A 21,190-nucleotide genomic window follows, 5' to 3' on the forward strand; every position below is an offset into this window, starting at 1 on the left:
GCTAGGAGCTAAAGTTTGTACTGCTGTTTACTTCTAGTACCGTACTGGAACATATAGTGGTGCGGGCATCAAGGGCAGCATGGTGGCACAGTGGTTAGCACTGCTGCCTCACAGCTCCAGGGAACCGCATTCGATTCCCAGCTTGGGTCACTGTCTGAGTTTGCACATTCTCTCCGTGTTTGCATGGGTTTCCTCTGGGTGCTCCAGTTTTCTCCCACATTCCAAAGATGTGCAGGTTAGTTTGATTGGCCGTGCTGAATTGCCCCTTAATGTCAGGGAATGTGTAGGTTAGAGGGATTAGCAGGGGTAAACTTGTGGGGATAGAGTCTGGGGTGGGATAGTTGTTGGTGCAGAAGCGATGAGCTGAATGGCCTCCTTCTACACTATAGGGATTCTAAGTAAGGCCAGAACAAGTCTCAACTTACAATCCTTGCACATGAGTGAATGCTTTGTGACACCTGAGTGCAAAAATTGCGAGACAGTGTTATCAAATTCTACGCCTCAAGCACACACCTAGCAGGGTTCTACAGCAGCACAGCCTTGCGATTTCAGTCCTCTGTGCTTAAGGTTTGCTCATGTAAAGCAGCTGCTTAGGCAAGTTACCAGGCACCATCTGCCACCCATAAAAGCCTACCACAAATAAAGTTAGCTTAGGGATGCAAGAAGAATTAATAAAATGGATAAAATAAACATATCATTGAGAAGTTGTGAACTAGAGGCAATTAAATATTCTTAAGCGTGAAATGGTATATTTAATCCCAAATGTGTGTTTTACACATGTGTGCAGTAAACTCTCAGCAAATGAACACTGTTATATATCTATATGAGGAAATGCAATGGTTGAAAAATGGAAAACGCAGATACACAATATTGTTTCAGTCAGGGATATGCATATCCACTTATTAAAATTTTAACTGAATAAATAAGTTAATAAATGAAACATAAACAGGCAAGCCAACTGCCATGATTTGCCTTCTATTTTCCCCAAATAAATGGGATGAGAATTCACGGTTTCCCCTCCTCATTGCCACCAATAGTCCCTTTGTGAAATCTGCAGATATGGAGAGGGAATAAATTATACTCAGCTGTGATAGCCTCCACAGTCAAACAGCCTGCCAACATTCATTATAAATCTTAGCTGTGAAAAGCAGCCATCCAGGTGGGTGGATAGGGTGAACTGACAGTGAAATTGAACTATGGCACTGGATTTGATCAGGATTAGATACAAGTGCGATGATTCACATGGTCAAATGGTCTGCCAACCATCCAAGCTCGCAGGTGAACAATAGCCAGGTAGCAGAGGCATCTACATGAACGTACCCGATAAAGGAAACAACTCCTTCAGGTAAAGAAAGAGAGGAGCAAAAGCACTTGAAAAGACACATAAAATGGTGATAAAAGCACCAGTTATTCAAAAATACACACACAAACCAAAAATCGCTCCCTAAAGCAGCACACCTAATCTTTAATAGCAGCTCCCTCGGCAAGGAATTTGTTGAACTAACTTCATTTCAACATCAAAAGTTTGCTAAAGATTAAAGCAGATTTCCCTCCACAATATAAAAAGCTCAAAACACTGTAAAACTATGCTGCCTTTCTGTCGAGCGTGACCTGTTAAATAAAATCACATCAACCATGACGAGAAACATTACTTTGGATATAAAACTCTTTCATTGAGTTTATTAAGGCTTTTCTAATTAAAGTAAACCGTAGACCAGTTTATGGCTTTTATTGCCGAGTAATTTGTTTTAATCCGAACACCAGCTAAAAAAAAAGGTGGACGGTGAACAAAGTTTTAAAAAAATTGAAATACATTTCCTTACCGAGTCTGAATCATTTTCATCCTCGTAAAGGTCAAGGTCTTCTGCCTTCATGTTTGATTCCAGATCATCAATTTCATCCTCCTCGCATCCAACAAAGAATGTAGGAGCCGAGTGATCCCCCTCAAAAGAGGTGGGTGTTGTCATGACAACCTGGTTGACCTTTCATCACGGATATTAGTCATCGTTTAAAAAAAGAGAGCGAGAGACAAATAACTAAACTTCCCATAGTACTAATTCCAGCCTCGGTATCATCACTATTAACGATCTTGCTGAGTTTATGATTTGCCCTTAGGGCACAGTCCAGATCTCCAGAACATGTAATAATTTCAGCACAACAACTTCAGGCTTGCACAGGTGGAGTCAAACTAGCAATTTCTCATGCCAAAGAAAGATTTCTTCCTCCTCCCTCTGTCGAACTCTTCTTCATTCCGAGTTTAACTATCTGTAGTGGAAAGAAAATTGAATTGAGAACTGAAGTCTATTTCTTTTAACAACAGTCATTGCTAAATCATATTCCAACTGTTTAAATCATCACCAGGTATTTTAATTTTGCCTCCCCTAGATCAGTTCCTTTAACAACAAGGATTTGAGGAACCTTCATTGAAGAGCAGATCAGCCTGTCCAAGTCTGACAATTCACAGTGGAAGATCTTCTTTCGGGTCATTACAGCTCCTCCTGTCTTGCACTTTGACTGAATTAAAACAAATTCAACTGATTTTTCAATTTTCTCCCCTCTCTCTTTCTATTAGGGGGCTTTGGGATGACCCATGGGCAGTAACTTCAGCACTGACCAGAGATCAAACACCAGACTTTGTCATACACAGCTCAGTGCATTTACACACCAAGTCATTAGAAAGACTCCCCATTATTTGGAACCAACCACTGGAAGGTGCAAGACATTTAAAGAACATTCTAGCCTCCACTTGCCCCCACGAGCCGCACCATCACTAATATAGATGTGATCCGGCTCAAGAGGAAAAGTTATGGACTCAAACCATTGCCCCAACACAGGAAGTTGAAGTTCCATTTGTGAGATTGTCACGAGTTATGAATAAAATTTAACAAGAATATTACATTTTTGTGATGTCCCCTAGAATTGTAATATCTCAACACGAACCTCACACGTGTAGTTTCCATCATGTGTCACTTGACAGTAACAGGATCCTCTATTCCCACATCAGTCAGCCTATTCCCTCCCTGGCTGAGAGAGCTAGTGAAGTGTCATTCAGTGCTAAATTAAGTGTGACTTTATGCTATGGGTCTGTACACATCAGAAACTTAACCAAACCCCCTTCAAGCATGCCACACATTCCCTCCCCCAGCAGGCTTTCATCATATTAGCTTGAACGGATATGGAAGCCAGGACTCCAGCTGGACAGCAAGTGTTGACTAGTTGAATCACTCTGCACCCAGTCTCCTCAAATTAGCAGGACTGTTGAAAGGAGAATGGTCACACTGCAGGTTCAAGGCCCACTCTGGAAGTCTAAGCATGCACGAATTGGAGCAGAAGCATGCCATTCGGCCCCTCAAACCTGCCACACCATTTAATAAGATCATGGCTGGCACAAGAAACTGCAAAGGATTGTGAATGTAATCCAGTCCATCACACAAACTAACCTCCCATCCGTTGACTCCATCTACACTTCCCACTGACTTGGAAAAGCAGCCAGCATAATCAAGGACCCCATGTAGCCCAGACATTCTCTCTTCCACCTACTTCCATCAGGAAAAAGATGCAAAAGTCTGAGGTCACGGACCAACCAACTCAAGAACAGCTTCTTCCCTGCTGCCATCAGGCTTCTGAATGGACTTAGCTTGCATTAAGTTGGTCTTTCTCTATACCCTAGCAATGACTGTAACACTACATTCTGCACCCTCTTGTTTCCTTCTCTATGAACAGTATGCTTTGTCTGTATAGCGTGCAAGAAACAATAGATTCCACTTCATGCTATTACATGTGACAATAATAAAATTTAAAAATCCTGATAATCTTTGATTCCCTTACCTAACAAAAATCTACCTACCCCGGCCTAAATATCCAATTAACCCGACTCCACCACTTTCTGAGGTAGAGTGTTCCAAAGTCACACAATCCTCCAAAACAAAAAGATTCTCCTCAGCTCTGTCCTAAAAGAAACGGAGTTGGACTGGGGTAGGCACAGTAAGAAGTCTCACAACATCAGGTTAAAGTCCAACAGGTTTATTTGGCAGTACAAGCTTTCGGAACACTGCTCCATCATCTGATGCAGGAGCACTGCTCCAAAAGCTCATGCTAACAAATAACCCTGTTGAACTTTAACCTAATGTTGTGACACTACTTACTGTCCTAATTTTAAAACAGGGTTCCCTAGTTCTGGGCTCACCCAGTAGAGAAAACATCTTTTCCACATCCATCTTGTCAATGCCGTTCAGGATCTTGTATACTTGCAAGTCACCCTTCACTCTTCTAAACTCCAGTGGAAACAAGCCCAGCCTGTCCAACCTTTCCTCAAAAGACAAGCCACTCATCCCACGTATCAATCCAGTAGATCTCCTAACCACTTCCAATGCACTTACACCCTCCCTTAAATAAGACCAACAAAATTACACACAGTACGGTCTCACCAATGCCCTTATAACTGAAGCATAATATCCTTACTTTTGTAAAAGCAATGTACTGCAGATGCTAGAAGTCTGAAACTAAAACAGAAAATGCGAGAAAAACTCAACTGGTCTGCCAACATCTGTGGCAAGAGAAAGAGATATCTCAAGTCCATATGTCTTTTCTTCAGAGCCTTGACTTTTATTTCAATTCTTTTTGTAATAAAGGATAGCATTCCATTAGCATTCTTAATAACTTGCTGCAATTGTATATTAGTTTTTGGGGCCTCATGCACCTCAGCATTCTGCTGTCATTCTCCACTTAAGCAACACTGCGTTTTTGCATTCCTGCTGCCAAAGTCAGCAACTTCACATTTTCCCATGTTATGCTGCCATCTGTCAAAATTTTTGCTCACTCACTCAACCCATCTATATCCACCTGCAACCTCCTTACGTCCGCTTCACAACATACGTTTGGAGCGGCACGGTAGCACAGTGGTTAACACTGCTGCTTCACAGCTCCAGGGACCTAGGTTCGATTCCCGGCTCGGGTCACTGTCTGTATGGAGATTGCACATTCTCCTTGTGTCTGTATGGGTTCCTCCAGCTACCTCCCACAGTCCAAAGATGTGCAGGTTAGGTTGATTGGCCATGTTAAAATTGCCACTTAGTGTCCTGAGATGCTTAGATTAAAGGGATTAGCGGGTAAAATATGTAGGGATATGGGGGTAAGGCCTGGGTGGGATTGTGGTCGGTGCAGATTCGTTGGGCTGAAGGGCCTCTTTCTGCACTGTAGAGTTCTATGATTCTATGATACATTCCCACCTATCTTTGCCATCTCAAATTTAGCAACCATGCCTCCATTCTTCTCATCTACGTCATTGCTATGTATTGTAGGAAATTGAGGTTCCAGCACAGACACCTGCACAACTCCACTTGTCACATCTTGCCAATTATGCATACTGTTTTCTGCAAGCAAGCTAATCTATTTCCCCGATTTTCCACAATAATCTTTGATATGGTACCTAACTAAATGTCTTTTCAAAATCCAAGTACAGCATGTCTACAGGCTTCCCTTTATTCACAACACATATTACAAAGAACAAAGAAAATTACAGCACAGGAACAGGCCCTTCGGCCCACCAAGCCTTCACTGACCATGCTGCCTGACTGAACTAAAGCCCCTACCCTTCCAGGAACCATATCCTTCTAATCCCATCCTATTCGTGTATTTGTCAAGACGCCCCTTAAAAGCCACCATCATATCTGCTTCCACGACTTCCCCCAGTGCCGAGTTCCAGGCACCCACCACCCACTGTGTAAAAAAAACTTGCCTCGTACATCTCCTTTAAACCTTGCCCCTTGCACCTTAAACCTGTGCCCACTAGTAATTGACTCTTCCAGCCTGGGAAAAAGCTTCTGACTATCCAAGGACTATTACTCCTTGAGTTTCTCTAAGAGTCTAGTTATAAGCCTCTTAAATGGTCGATCCTAACAGCTTACCCATGATAGAAGTCAGGCTAACTGGCTTATAGTTTTCTGCCTCCCTGCTTTCTTGAATAGAAGGGTTTTGCCAGTTTCCAGTCCAAAAGGAATATTTTCAGAATATAGTGAATTTTGGAAAATTAACACCAACGCACCCACCACTTCATCAGCCATCTCTTTTAAGACCCTAGGATGAAGTCCATCATAATGTATCATTAACTCCCCACTGTCACACTTTTAGAGGATCATAGAATCCCTACAGTGCAGGAGGCCCATCGAGTCTGCACCGAAAACAAGCCCACTCCAGGCCCTATCCCCATAACCCCACACATTTATCCCGCTAATCCCGGGACACTAAGGGGCAATTTAGCATAGCCAATCAATCTAACCCTCACAACTTTGGACTGTGGGAGGACACCACAGCACCCGAAGAAACCCACACAGACACAGGGAGAATGTGCAAACTCCACACAGACAGTGACTCAAGCCAGGAATCAAACCCAAGTCCCTGGAGCTGTGAGGCAGCCGTGCTAACCACTGTGCCTCCCTGCAACACTCACCCTTTTCTTTTCTAAATATCTGCAGAAACTCTTATTATCCATTTTCACATTTCTAGCCAGCTTCCTCTCATTCCTTTATTCTGCCCACCAAGGGGAGTGCTGCACTGTGGCATGCTTTTCAGATGACATGTTAAACTTAGGCCCGGCAATTCCCCTTAGACATAAGAAATCCCATGGAGCTATCTGAGGAAGAGTAGAAGAGTTCTCCCTAGAATCCCAGCCAACATCACTCAAAAAATGCCAGGTTATCTGGTCACTTCAATATCATATTGTTGCATGTGGAAGCCTGCTATGTACAAATTAGTTGCTACATTTCCACACTACAACGCTTCAAAAGAACTTCATTAGCTGTGAAGTACTCTGGGCTGTAAAAGGCACTATATAAAAGCAAGAGCTCTCGGGCATGTTTGTAAAGCATTAACCCATGTGAAATCCAATAAAAGAGCGCTTTTAAAGAGGCATTTAAGCACAGAGCACCAAATGGCAAAGCCAAGATGATTCTTCAATAACTAAAAACACACAGCACCCACTGATAAGATAAAATGCCAGTACAACAGAATGGCTAATAAAACTTGGTGCGATCAGAGTTTCTGCTCTGTGGATTTACGCAGACAAACAACAGGTGCCTACTGGTAAAATATTTGTGGCTCTTAAGACTATGGTCGGGTGCATCAGCAGTCGCGAGTCATGCTAATTACAAACCTAAGCAATAAGCCACCAGAATCCCAGAGTTAGCAACATTCCTTCCTAGCCTTTCTGGATGAATCAGCATTTAAGACCAAAGTACGTGAGTATAATAATCAAGCATATTTATACCACTGCATTTGGGCTTGCATAATCTCAAATGCTCATAATTGTACCCTCCGAGTCTTTAACATAGCACTTAATAAAGACAGGATAGTGCTGCCCCCTTTCATTTAAAGGCTCCAGCTTGTCCCAGCAATCTACAGATCAGTCCATTTGTTTTTCTCTCTCCCGCCTTATTGCAGAGTGTATTGCTGATGGACACAGTAGAGAAGTTGCTGTATTTACATGTAAACTTAAACACTCCCTCCCTCCATAACTGACGCACAGTGGCAGCAGTGTGTATCTACAGCACAGTGACTTGCCCTGGTTTCTTTAACAGCACCTTTCAAACATGTGACATCTACCATCTACAAAGACACATGTAGAAGGTGCACAGGAACACCACCGCCTGCACATTCTCCTCCAAGTCACACACCGCCCTGACTCGGAACTGTATCAAATGTTCCTACGATGTCTCTGGGTCAAAATCCTGGAATTCCCTTTCTCACAGCAATGTGGACGTATTGACACCATATGGGCTGCAGTGGTTCAAGATGACTCACCATCATCTTCTCAAGGCAACATGGGATGGCCTAGTCAGCAACGTTCTAAATATAGGTTTTGCTCTACCCACTATTCAGTTGTAAAGGAAACACTGTACAGCTAAGCAATGCAGTAATCCATCCAATGTGCAGACAGGTACCAGATATTCAGGCAATGACAGCTACACTTTATCTTATTACAAATATTAAATAACCTTCCTAATCTAAAACTACCAGCACAATAATAGGGAGTGCATTTACACAGAGCCATTAGGAGGAGTTCAATCAATTTTCTCCTCTTCCCGTGCTGGTATTCTACTAGAAACAAGGCAATCAAATACTGCCTCATCAACATAATGGACATAAGCCTGCATAGGTAGGCTGAATCAATGTGACAGTGAAAGTGGACTTTTTAGACTTTGCCCTCAAGGGTTAATGAGTTAAAATGAACGAATCTATGAAACAGCTCTCAAATCTGCCTTGTTAAATAGTGCAAACAGTTAACCAACATCAAGATTGGGAAGACTAGAGGTGCAGATGCTGAGATGGGCAAAACTACGATCAAGCACATCCATGGGTCAGTGTTGTGGAAGCATTGAAGAAAATAACAGAATAGAGTAAATGGTCCGGTCACCTACTGCAAGGAGACAGAGAAGGGAATGTGGTGAGATGAGTGACAAAGATGGGGCTGTTGGGGAGAACAGGAAGAGGAAAACCAAACACCAGATGGAAAGATGAGATGTGAATGCAGTGGGATCGGAAATTTTGGCGGGGGGGGGGGGGGGGTGCATTAACGTGACTGATAACAATTGAGGGAGAAGGGTGATCAACCGGTATTGTGGTGACCCCACATAAAATGGAAGAAATCGAAAGAAGGTGACAGTATGTTTAGTGAGCCAATGGATATGCAAAACATTCCACTGGCAAAATCTCAAAGTCATGCTGTTACACTGATTAATTAAGAGCAAATATGCTTTTACTCTTGATTGAAAATATCTTTGTTTAGTCAATAAACGTCAATGCCATCACGAGAAATATTGAGCTGGCAGTGATCCCGAGGCAGAAAACCAGAGGGAGATAAAACTAAACAAAGGATGTTGAATATTCCCTTGTGTCTTTTCCAGCACCTCCAAACTGTGCATCGCCTCAACTCCTTCAGTCTCAACTTTCTCATCTTTAAAACGCAAGCTTCCTGTCACCAAACTCTAAATTGACTTATCTTCTTTACTGCTTTTATTCCAAATGTTTGGACTCTGCCCTAAGCACAGGTGCCCACTCATACAAACAACTCAACCAGTCAGTTCTGACTGTCGTTACCGAGAATATATCACAAGAAGCCAACACATAGTTGCGCCAGAATAAAAACATTAAATAAAGGGGTTCTTGCTGTGAGACTCGCGGCATGGGCTTCCTGAGATGCATGACCTGTCTCAATGCTGCAACCACTACGAATCATGAAACACTTTCTTTCGACTAAAAAGATTCACAATATAATATGTTTAGAACATCTCTATTATCACTGCTTTTATTTAGTTAACGGAGCAGACTGAATTGCCGATTTCACTGCACCAAGACCATCTGGTATCAGTTCACAATTACATCATCCAACACTCTGCTAACCATGTGTTAACTTACAGCAAGTCCCAGTCGCCTATCACCCCTTTATTTATTGACCTTCATTGGCAGCCAGTCAAACAGTGTCTTATTTAAAAAATTCTCATTCTTGTTTCCGATGGCCTTACCTTACCTATCGCTGCACGGTGGTACAGTGGTTAGCACTGCAGCGCCAGGGACCGGGGTTCAATGCCAGCCTCAGGGTGACTGTCCATTTGGAGTTTGCATGTTCTCCCCATGTCTACATGGGTTCCCTCCGGATTCTCCAGTGTCCTATCACACTCCAAAGGTGTGCGGATTAGGTTGTTGACCATGCTGAATTGCCCTTAGCGTCAGGGAGATTAGCAGGGTAAATATGGGGTGGCTTACGGGGCTAAACTGTTTTGGTGCAGGCTTGATGGGCAAATGGCCTCCTTTCCCACTGTGGGGATTCTATGAATCTCCCCCAGTCTCAAAGCATATGGTATCCAAGTTTTATTAATAGGGACACTGAATACAAGAGTAAGAAGGTCATATTGAAGGTCATCTCTACACCCTAGCTATTACTGTAACACTGTATTCTGCACTCTCTCCTTTCCTTCTCTGTGAACAGTATGTTTTGTTTGTATAGCATGCAAGAAATAATACTTTTTACTGTATGTTAATACATGTGACAATAATACATCAAATTGAAATCAACTTGTATAAAATACTAGTTAGGTCTCATCTGAAGACTGTCAGTTCTGGGCACCATACTTGAGGAAGGATGTGAAGGCATTGGAAAGAGTACAGAAGAGAATCACAAATAATTTCAGGGACATAAAACGTAGCTATGGGGATAGATTGGAGAATTGGATCTGTTTTTTTTGGAGAAAAGAAGGCTGAGAGAAGCCTTGAAAGAGATATTCAAGATCCTGAGGGGTATGGACATGGTAAATAGTGAGAAACTGTTCCTTCTCAGGAGCACATCAAGAACTGACACTAATTCAAAATAATGGACAAAAGGAGCAGAAATGATGAGGGGATTTTTTTTCACCCAGATGGTAGCTGGACTCCGGAATGAACTACCGGAAAGAATGGTGGAAGCAGGTTTGATTGAGGTATACGAAAGGGAAGTGGGTTGCTATCTGAACAGAAAGAATGTACAAGATTACGGGGATAAGATTGGGAAGTGGGATGAAGGAAAATGCCCTTTCAGCAATCCAGAGCAGACCTGATGGGCTGAATGGCCACCTTTTGCGCTGTAGGGATTCTGTGATCCCTTAGAGATAACTTTGCCCCTCTAATTCTGGCCTTTGTGTACTTCTAATCATCCCTTTTCCACCTGCCTCTGCTCTAAAATTCCCTCCCTAAACCTCTCTACCTAGTTCTCCTCCAAAAGACACTTGTTAAGAATCTCTTTGACCAAACCTTGGTCATCCGACCTACTATCTTTTGAACATTGCTGAAAGAAGAGACATGCTGCTGAAGCTTTTTGCCTTGTACGCATCAGGACAAATGCAAGAATACCCAATTTCAAACAATCACAAGAATTTATACTACCAGAGAAAAGGCTGCTAATTAGTTAAGTGAATTCTGATTGTTTTTTGCCATGGCATCCCTCAGCCAATGGGGAACTACAGGCACCTCAAGCTCCCAGGAAGTCTAAAAAAGCTACAAGGCTTGAACATATTCCTTTTGTTTGGAGAGAACAGGTCCCTTCATATATACTTTAAACAGTAGAACCCTTGTCACTCTTCTTGGTTAGAGAGGAGAAATGAATAAGCTGGATGACCAGTGAGATCTGTTAGGAATTGTTAATGTGGGCATCTTATATTGCCAGCATCAAGCTCAGCATTTAAAGGTTTAAAGTTTATCGTTTCACAAGTAAGGCTTACATTAACAACGCAACGAAGCTACTGTGAAAATCCCCTTGTCACCACACTTTGGCGTCTGTTCAGGTACACCAAGAGAGAATTTAGCATGGCCAATCAAACTAACTAGCACATCTTTCAGGCTGTGGGAGGAAACCGGAGCACTTGAAGGAAACCCATGCAGACACAGGGAGAACATGCAAACTCTGCACAGACAGTGACCCAAGCCGGGGATCGAACCTGGCTCCCTGGCGTTGTAAGGCAGCAGTGCTAGCCACTGTGCCACCCTGTTTGGCTGTGATGGAAATGGGCTCAATTAACTATCAAAATTGTTTTGTACAATTTAACTCTCTTAACATTTTCCCCCAAGACATTGAACTTGTGCCCTGACAGGTTCCTCTTGTTAGATTAAAGTTTATGGTGTAGCTCAATCTTGTCTCCTGAGTAGTAATGCCCAATTCAGAAATTCTTACCTAAAACTTCTACTTGCCTTTACACAACTTATTGAATAACAACATTCAGTTGAACATTTACACAAATGTTAAAGTTTATTTATTAGTGTCACAAGTAGGCTTACATTAACACTGCAATGAAGTTGCTGTGAAAATCCCCCAGTCGCCACACTCCAGCACCTGTTCGGGTACACTGAGGGAGAATTCAGCATGGCCAATGCACCCTAACCTGCACGTCTTTTCTCCTTTGTCAGTTAGAAAAAGCAATGCGTTCTTGTGATGGAGGGCTACTCAAACAGAAATTTGAAAATATCACAAGATTTTATGACTCATCAGTGGCAAAAGCAGAATTTAGTGTCAGTACCAGCACCACAACAGATCATACAGAGATAATACACACACTTCTGCTTCTTAGGCAGCCCCTCAGACTCAGTTCAATGGGTTTCCAGATGGTCACCAAGCAATCCGCAATGAGGAACTATAAGGGGCAGCAAAGACACACATACATGCACAGTCGCGCACACATACATACAGACAAATACACACACACATAAAGAGGAAGAAAAACAAAGTTCTACAAAATTAAAACGTTCATATATTGAAAATAAATTTTCTGCTTTAGACAAAATGAACAAGAAGCAATGAAAATTTAAAATAAAAACTGGAGATGTTGGCATACAGCATTTATAAAGAGGAAGCATCTGTTAAAGCTTTGAATAAAAAAAAACCGTTGGCAGTTCTTGTGCCCAATCTCAGAAAGCAGCTGTGATCATTATCAAAATGAAGGATCTTACCTTAGTTTGTTCAGGCTTATCAAAAACTCCACTATACCCCATTCATTTTTGTGTGTATGTTGCTAATTCTGATGAAGGTTATGTACCAATTAAAGTTAGGAGTAGGCCATTCAGCCCCTTTAGCCTACACTGCCACTAAATAAGTTCATGGCTGATCTGATTGTAATTTAACCCACATTCCTGCTGTGCTAGATAACCTTTCACCCCCTTGTTAATCAAAATCTTTGTCGCGCTGCCTAATAAAATTCAAAGATTGTGCCCCCACTGCCTTTTGAGACAGAGAGTTCTAGCAATTCACAACCCTCTCTCCTCATTTCTAACTAAAGACTTGGCGGTTTGAGTTATAAGGAGAGGCTGGATAGACTGGAACTTTTTTCTCTGGACCGTAGAAGGCTGAGGGAAGATCTTATTGAGGTCTCTAAAATAATGAGGGGCATAGATCAGCTAGATAGTCAATATCTTTTCTCAAAGGCAGAAGAATCTAAAACTAGAGGGCATAAGTTTAAGGTGAGAGGGGAGGGATACACAAAGGTCCAGAGGGGATTTTTTTCACACAGGAGGGTGAAGTGTATCTGGAATAAGCTGCCAGAGGGAATAGTAGACGCAGGTACAATTTTGTCTTTTAAAAAGCGTTTAGACAGTTACATGGGTAAGATGGGTGTAGACGGATATGGGCCAAATGCGGGCATTTTGGACTAGCTTAGTAGTTTTAAAAAAAGGGCAGCATGGACAAGTTGGATCGAACGGCCTGTCTCCAAACTGTAAACCTCTGAGTCTAAATGAGCAACCCCTTACTTTTCAACAGTGACCCCTAATTCTAGAATCTCTGAAAAGAAGAAACATCCTCTCCACGTCCAATCTTGTCAATACTCCTTCATGATCTTGTATGTTTCGATCAAGTCATCTCTTACTCTTCTAAACTGTAGTCTAAACTCTATCTTTCCTTAAATAAAGAGACCAATACCGTACAGGAATACTCCAAAAGTGGTCTCACCAATGCCCTGTACAACTCTCCCTAATTTTGCAATCAATTTCCCCTCACAATGAACAATAGAGTTTTATTAGCTTTCCTAATTACTTGTTGTACCTTTTATGATTCATGCACTAGGACACCCAGATCTCTCTGCACTTCAAAGCTCTGCTATCTCTCACCATTTAGATAATAAGCTTCTACTTTTATCTGTCCACCTATCTTTGTGTCATCAGCAAATGTAGACCCACTAGTTCAGTTTCTGCATCCAATTTGTATAATGTGACCTCAAAAAGTTAACCTGTCTTCCTTTGCAAACATTTGCTGTACCTGGTTATTTTATTCTACACTTATTGCAGTAAGATAACTCATATCTTAGTTAACAAGACATGTTGCCAGAGTCGCACGGTGATTTGAATGTCACTGCTAGAGAACCCTTGATTACAATGGTCGATGTGCACTGAAAAGCTCTCTCAAGACACAGAGGAAAAATTTCTCAGCAATTACTTATTTTTGTTTCCTCTTGATTAAACTACTACAGTACAATGAGCTGTTGAAGGGGTTGCCAACAGCCTTCTTAATAAACCAAGTGGGAGCTACAAATGCAATAGCACTCAGTTGCTTGCTCTCTTGCCAACAGCTCAGCAGAAAAATGCATCAGTTAGTGATTACAGAACTGGAATCTGACACTCTTAATGATATCTAGAATCACAAAGTAAGTTTCACCCGGCTTTATTCAATTTCTAGGAATATTTAGCAATTAGTTAACAAAGATTTAGTTCCACGTACTCACAGAGATCCGTGCTGGGTCAGTTATTCCTAAGACGCGTGTAATGTAACACCATAAGCTGCAGATGACTACCCAGCTGAAATATGACAGCTGCTTAACTTAATACTATAATAGGACTTTGTAAAACTGTCACTCTTTACAGTCCATGCATTGCTGGATTGTCCAACAGCAACACCTCTTTGTTGCTGTTTTCAGCCGGAATCCAAATGTAACATCTGTAATCATTCTAGAAAGAGGTAGCAATAACACTGAAGTCTTGCTTAGCTTTTAAGAACAAGACTCCTTTGCGCTTGCTTGTAATTGTCACTCTAAACAGTATGGGGAAAAGACCCGCTAGTTCATTTAGCCCACCCCATGCAGTCATGACAACTTGGGCATCAAGTGTCAGCTCTGGCTCAATTACTGGCACTCTGGCTGCTGAGTCAGAGATCAAGTGAGCTCAAGTCCCACTCAAGATACTTGAGCACACGATCCAAGCTGTTGCTACCAGTTCAGTACGGAGGAAGCACTGCACTAATAGAGGTGCCTTCTTTGGGATTAGTGTCCTCTGTTAAACCAAGGTCCCACCTGCCCTCATCACCTCATGACTTTGAAACACAGAGGGGTTTCACCTAGTGCAATATTGATCAATATTTATTCCTCAGCTAATATCACCAGAACAGGTAATCTGGTCATTATCTGTTGGTACTTAAGGGCTTGTTATGTACAAATTGACTGCCACATTTTGTGAACTATAACAGTGACTACACTTCAAAAGGTGTGGAGATATTGGTGTTGGATTGAGGTGGGCAGAGTAAAAAGATTCATGACACAAGGTTAAAGTCCAACATGGTTTATTTGGAATCACGAGCTTTCAGAGTGCTGCTCCTTCATGAGAATGTGAAGGAGCAGCATTCTGAAAGCTCGTGATACCAAATAAACCTGTTGGACTTTAACCTGGTATTGTAAGACTTCTTACTGTAAACTACAATGAACACTGCATTGACTGAAAAATATTCTGGGGTGTCCCAAGGTGGTGAAAGGCACAATTTGGGCAGAATATTCTGCTCTCCCGTGCATTTGGTGGCGGAGAGCAGGTGAGTGGTTGACAGGTGCAGACCCCACCATCTTCCCTCCTCCACCCTGACTCAGTGTGTAGTGAGGAGATCCGTGCATGGTCTGGCTGCTCTGCCGCCCATTGAGGCTGTAAATGGGACATTAATGCCCACTTAATGCTTGTATTAACCCAGCAGCAGGCCGGGGGCTAGCCATATGAGGAGCAAAACAAGAAAATCCTGATGTGTTTGCTTGCAGGCTCCCAGGTAAATTCAAAGACAGTCAGTGCCTGCTTGAGCAACACGCATCAAGTCACCCCATGCACTCTGTAAATTTCCTTCACCCCTATCTCCTGTGACCCCTACCCTACCATCACTCACCTGCCAATGTTCACCTTTGGTCCGAGATCTTGGACGGGTATAGCATCGGGTGCAGCCGCCTCTTCCCCAGTGGTGTTATTGAGCATGGAAGTTATAAAATTACAGAATCCTAATGTGCAGAATGAGACCATTCAGCCCATCGGCTCAGCACCAACCACAATCCCACCTAGGCTCGATCTTCACAACCCCATACATCCATCCTAGCTAGCTCCCCGGCACCAAGGGAGAATTTAGCATGTTAGTAAGATACCTAACAGATCAATGGCAATAAGAACAAAACAATCATAGCAACATCTGTAATCACAGAATCCCTACAGTGCAGAAGAACACCATTCAACCCATCAAGCCTACACTGATGACAATCCCACTCTCATAGCCCCTCACATTTACCTTGCTAATCCCCTGACACTAAGGGCCAATTTAGCATGGCCAATCCACCTAACCCGCACATCTTTGGGCTGTGGGAGGAAACTGGAACATCCGGAGGAAACCCACACAGACATGGGGAAAACATGCAAACTCCACACAGGGAGTTGCCTGAGACCAGAATTGAACTTGAGTCCCTGCCACTGTGATGCATAGTGCTAATCACTGTGCCACCATGCCGCCCAGTTACCGACATCTAATTGACATACAGCTCTGAGGGAGCAGCACTTCCACCAACAAATTTGAGGCTGGGGAAAGGACTATCATTGATCTGTTAGGTGCCTTACTAACGTACAATGCAGTGGCCCTTCAATAAAAGTGACAGGTGGCTCTCGCTGGCTGTGCAGCCACAGCTATAGAGCTCCGAGAAACTCAGCCAGTGCGTGACACTTTACTCAATGGTTTCATTTAAGAAGTTCTCTACTTCAAAACAACTGAGAAAAAAGGCTGTCTAAAATGCAAAAGAATACCTGTCCTGGTTTTGAAATTTTTAATGTTGCATTGATTCTTAAAATATTACATCCTGGGACAGTTTAAAACGGGGCGGCATGGTGGCACAGTGGTTAGCACTGCTGCCTCACAGCGCCAAGGACTCGGGTTCAATTCCTGACTTGGGTTCAATTCCTGACATGGGTCAGTCACTGTCAGTGCGGAGTTTGTACATTCTCTCCATGTCTGCGTGGGTTTCCTCGGGTGCTCTGGTTTCCTCCCACAGTCCAAAGTGGAATTGGTCATACTGAGTTGCTACATAGCGTCAGGGATACTAATAGGTAAATGCATGGGGTTATGGGGATAGGGCTTGGGTGGTATTGTGATCGGTGCAGACTCGATGGGCCGAATGGTCTCCTTCTGCACTGTAGGATTCTACGAAAACATAAACACTAGGATAAAACATCCTTCCAGAAAGTTCAAAAGAAACACTGCAAGGCTTTAACAACTTCTTTTTTCCTCAAAGTTGACAAGGTAACCTCATTTTATTTTGGGCTCCAAATAGTTTACAGGTAAATAACAGAAGTGTAAGACTCAAATCATTCCCATTGTACTTTACAAAAAAAAAATCAACTGATGGAAAAAGTGCAGTTCCTGCACTACTGGATGTCTGGCATTTCTACAGCAGCAGAGGCTAATTTTTCTCTGGGTATCGTGTTGTGAAAATACTGCCAGATTCATCAGCTCCATTTCTGGCCCTTGAACGGCAGCAGAGATTGCAGCTATTGGGAATGACTGAACAGACAGTTTTTCTTTTGAAAAGTAAAGACAGAGGCAGGCTGTCAGAATTTAAAAGAATGAACAGGTCGATGCGGAGAGAATGTTTCTACTTACAGGAGAATCCAAAACCAGTGGCCATAAGTGCAAGGCAACTGCTGATAAATCCAACAGGGAAACAGGAGAAACGTCTTTAGTCAGAGAGCGGTGAGAACGTGAAACTGGCTCCCACAGGAAGTGGGTGAGGCAAGATGCTTTGAAAAAGAAACTAGATGAGTAAATAAAAAAACAAAGGGAATAAAAAGATGTGCTGTAAGGCTGAGACGAGGAGGAATATAAACAATAGAGAAGTTGTGCCAAATGGCTTGATTCTGTGCCCGACATTCTATATTTTTTTCCTTTTTCTACGGTGCATAATATTAGCATAGAGCTGTTACCACAAGCCGCGGGGAAGAGAGAAGGGAAAAAGAAATAGAAAGATATTTTGATCAAATTGGATGAAGTAGGGTGGAAGAGGCTTGTGCAGGGCATAAATTGAGCCATTTGGCCTGCTTCTGAGCTACAATTAGTATACAAAACCCACTCCAGCACCTGTTTGGGTACACTGAGGGAGAATTTAGCAGGTCCAATGCACATAACCAACACGTCTTTCAGACTGTGGAAGAAAACCAGAACAGGCAGAAGAAACCCATGCAGACATGGGAAGAATGTGCAGACTCTGCACAGACTGTGACCCAAGTCTGGAACCGAACCCGGGTTCCTGGTGTTGCAAGGCAGCAGTGCTAACCACTGTGCCATTCCCGTGCCAGCAGGCTGCTTTATGCTGGATGATGTCGAGTGTTGTTGGAACTGTATTCATCCACTTGAGTGGAGAGGAGTGTAAAGTTTACTTAATAGTCACAAGTAAGACTAATGTTAACACTGCAACCAAGGCACTGTGAAATTCCCCTTGTTGCCACACTTCAACCGCAAGAGCTGGGGTGCATTATTGACCCTAATAATCACATTTTAACTTGGCATTTTTAAGTTTTCTTTGTACTTTGGTTTTGTTCAGGCTGTTCCCCTTCTTTTTGGGGAGCTGCCCCTTTTATTTTGTCCTGATTTAACTTGAGTTTGTTTATTTGGTTTGACCTTAAAAAAAAGGCCACAATTCAACGTCTGTTCATTGAATGCCTACCAGCACATCTTTCAGACTGTGGGAGGAAACCCCACATACATGGGGAGAACGTGCAAACTGCATACAGGCAGTGACACAAGCCAGGAATCGAACCCATTTCTGGCACTAAGAGGCAGTAGTGCTAACCACTGTGCCACCATGCACTGTGTTCCATTACATTCAGACTTGTGCTTTGAAGATGGGTGGGCGGGTTTTAGAGAATCTGGAGGCGAGTTATTCCTTGTACGATTCCCAATCCCTGACCTGCAAGGCCGCAACCCCTTGGATGTTGAGAGCCGGAGGAAATCAGTGATTGAATTTCATGGGGAGATGATACAATTCTCTCTTATTGGAGATGGTCATTGTCTGGCACTTGTGTGTCACAAATGTTACTTGACATTTATTAGCCGAAGCCTGAATGTTGTCAGGATCTTACTGCGTGTTGACATGCTTCAGTAGCTGAGGGGTCATGAATAGTGTTCAACATTGTACAATCATCAGCAAGTTTCTGACTTTATCATAAAGTGAAAGTTATTGATGAAGATGGTTGGGCTCCTGCAGTGATCTCCCACAACTGAAATAATTTACTTCCAGTACCACAAGCATCTTCCTTTGTACTAGGCATGACTCCGATCTGTGTACTGGTATTGTCACTGGGCTAGTAATCCAGCTTGATGGTAATGGGAGATATAACAGCCAATGTGAAGTCACAGATTATAGTTGAATACAAATCTGCTGATGGCCTACAGTGCCTCACAGACATGCTGTTTTGAGATGATCGCAATGAGTTGGCCTTTAATCAAAAGAAATTCACAACACTAAACTGATATTCCGCCACGCTCACTTCTTCATTGTTGTGAAAGTGGCAATATGAAAGCTTTGACAAACATTCAACAGAAACCACCACATCTGGCAAGAAAATTAACGAGTGCCTGAAACTTCATAACCACCTTGCAGTTTCAGGGCAGTTACAGATTTTGCTTAAAGAAAACAACTCTTTAAAAAGTAGTGTTTATTTATTAAACTATTCTGCAGGATTGCCTCACTTGCTACAAGATTTCAGGCTGCCACAACCCCAAGGGGAAGGCACGAGAGGATGGAGTCCTCTGTCCCCACCATCAAGCTAAAATGACCTTCCCAATGCAGAGCTCCGGGGATAACTGGCTCTAAATGGGAAGGTTGGCGCACATAATTTGAGATGGACATCTTCAATGTCATAAACAAAACATGACTTTAATTCATTAAATTCACCTTCAACCCCAACCTTCAATACACAGCAAATAACAGAGGAAACATCAGCTATGCACAGCATTGAGCAATACGAACAGATGAGCATTGACAGTTATTTCACGTTTACCACTTCTAATAAAAATCATTCCCATTAAACATAATGTCAATATTGCTCAGTCATAAAGGTTGATTTCTTCCAAAATTAACTCACTGCATCAAACAAAACAATAATTCGACACTAGTAAACTACATCAGAGACTTAAATACTCACTGCACGGTTCTTCAAGCTCATTTCCGAGTGAAGTTTTCTTCACTCTGGACAACCTTCATGTTTCTGGCTTCACTCAATATTTAGGCCCCGGTTAGAAACGCCCCTAGCAACCTCACGGCTAACCTAACCTGCTAGCGGAAGTTGCCTGCCTCATGAGTGACACCTTAACCTGCTAGCGGCCTGAGCGCGCGGACCCGGGGGCGGGGTTGCCTCGTGACGTCTTCTGTCACTCAGAGCCGCAGGTCACCTGCAGGTCTTCCGCACACAGCGTCAGGTCAACGCTTGGTGGCTTGGAGGTGTAACTGCAAGCCTGGCGCAGTCCTCGAATCCCCACCTCAGCTACACATCTGGCCAGCTACACCCAGTGTCCCAAACTCACCCACACACCTGGCATCAACCCAGTGTCCCAAACTCACCCACACACCTGGCATCAACCCAGTGTCCCAAACTCACCCACACACCTGTCCCAAACCCAGTGTCCCAAACTCACCCACACACCTGTCCCAAACCCAGTGTCCCAAACTCACCCACACACCTGGCATCAACCCAGTGTCCCAAACTCACCCACACACCCAGCATCAACCCAGTGTCCCAAACTCACCCACACACCCAGCATCAACCCAGTGTCCCAAACTCACCCACACACCCAACACCAACCCAGTGTCCCAAACTCACCCACACACCTGGCACTAACCCAGTGTCCCAAACTCACCCACACACCTGGCACCAACCCAGTGTCCCAAACTCATCCACACACCTGTCCCAAACCCAGTGTCCCAAACTCATCCACACACCTGTCCCAAACCCAGTGTCCCAAACTCACCCACACACCTGGCATCAACCCAGTGTCCCAAACTCACCCACACACCCAGCACCAACCCAGTGTCCCAAACTCACCCACACACCCAGCACCAACCCAGTGTCCCAAACTCACCCACACACCTGTCCTGACCCCAGTGTCCCAAATTCACCCACACACCCAGCACCAACTCAGTGTCCCAAACTCACCCGCACACCTGGCACCAACCCAGTGTCCCAAACTCACCCACACACCTGTCCCAGTCCCAGTGTCCCAAACTCATCGACACACCCAGCACCAACTCAGTGTCCCAAACTCACCCACACACCTGGCATCAACCCAGTGTCCCAAACTCACCCACATACCTGTCCTGACCACAGTGTCCCAAACTCACCCACACACCTGGCACCAACCCAGTGTCCCTAACTCACCCACATACTTGGCACCAACCCAGTGTCC

The 21,190-nt window shown here is 43.4% G+C and overlaps 1 protein-coding gene across 8 annotated transcripts in view; it reads right to left on the reverse strand.

Annotated features, from left to right (window-relative positions):
• The window catches only part of ppip5k1a (diphosphoinositol pentakisphosphate kinase 1a), a 153,165-nt gene extending 133,124 nt beyond the window's left edge, over window positions 1-20,041 (reverse strand). For 5 of the 8 annotated variants that reach the window (XM_080216069.1, XM_080216066.1, XM_080216068.1 and 2 more), the window contains exons 1-2: window positions 19,933-20,041; window positions 1,824-2,265 (exon numbers count right to left, since the gene is read on the reverse strand). In XM_080216069.1, the coding sequence (XP_080072195.1) occupies window positions 1,824-1,967 (144 nt within the window). In that variant the 5' untranslated portion in view covers window positions 1,968-2,265; window positions 19,933-20,041. Of the gene's footprint in view, window positions 1-1,823; window positions 2,266-14,227; window positions 14,287-17,392; window positions 17,544-19,932 lie in introns of those variants that run through there. The other 3 variants (XM_080216064.1, XM_080216063.1, XM_080216065.1) reach the window with 3 other exon arrangements.
• Window positions 20,042-21,190: the final 1,149 nt, after the last annotated feature.

Source organism: Carcharhinus amblyrhynchos, chromosome 32, assembly GCF_965287045.1.
Source record: "Carcharhinus amblyrhynchos chromosome 32, sCarAmb.v2.hapA, whole genome shotgun sequence".
In the NCBI taxonomy this organism is placed as follows: Eukaryota; Metazoa; Chordata; class Chondrichthyes; order Carcharhiniformes; family Carcharhinidae; genus Carcharhinus; species Carcharhinus amblyrhynchos.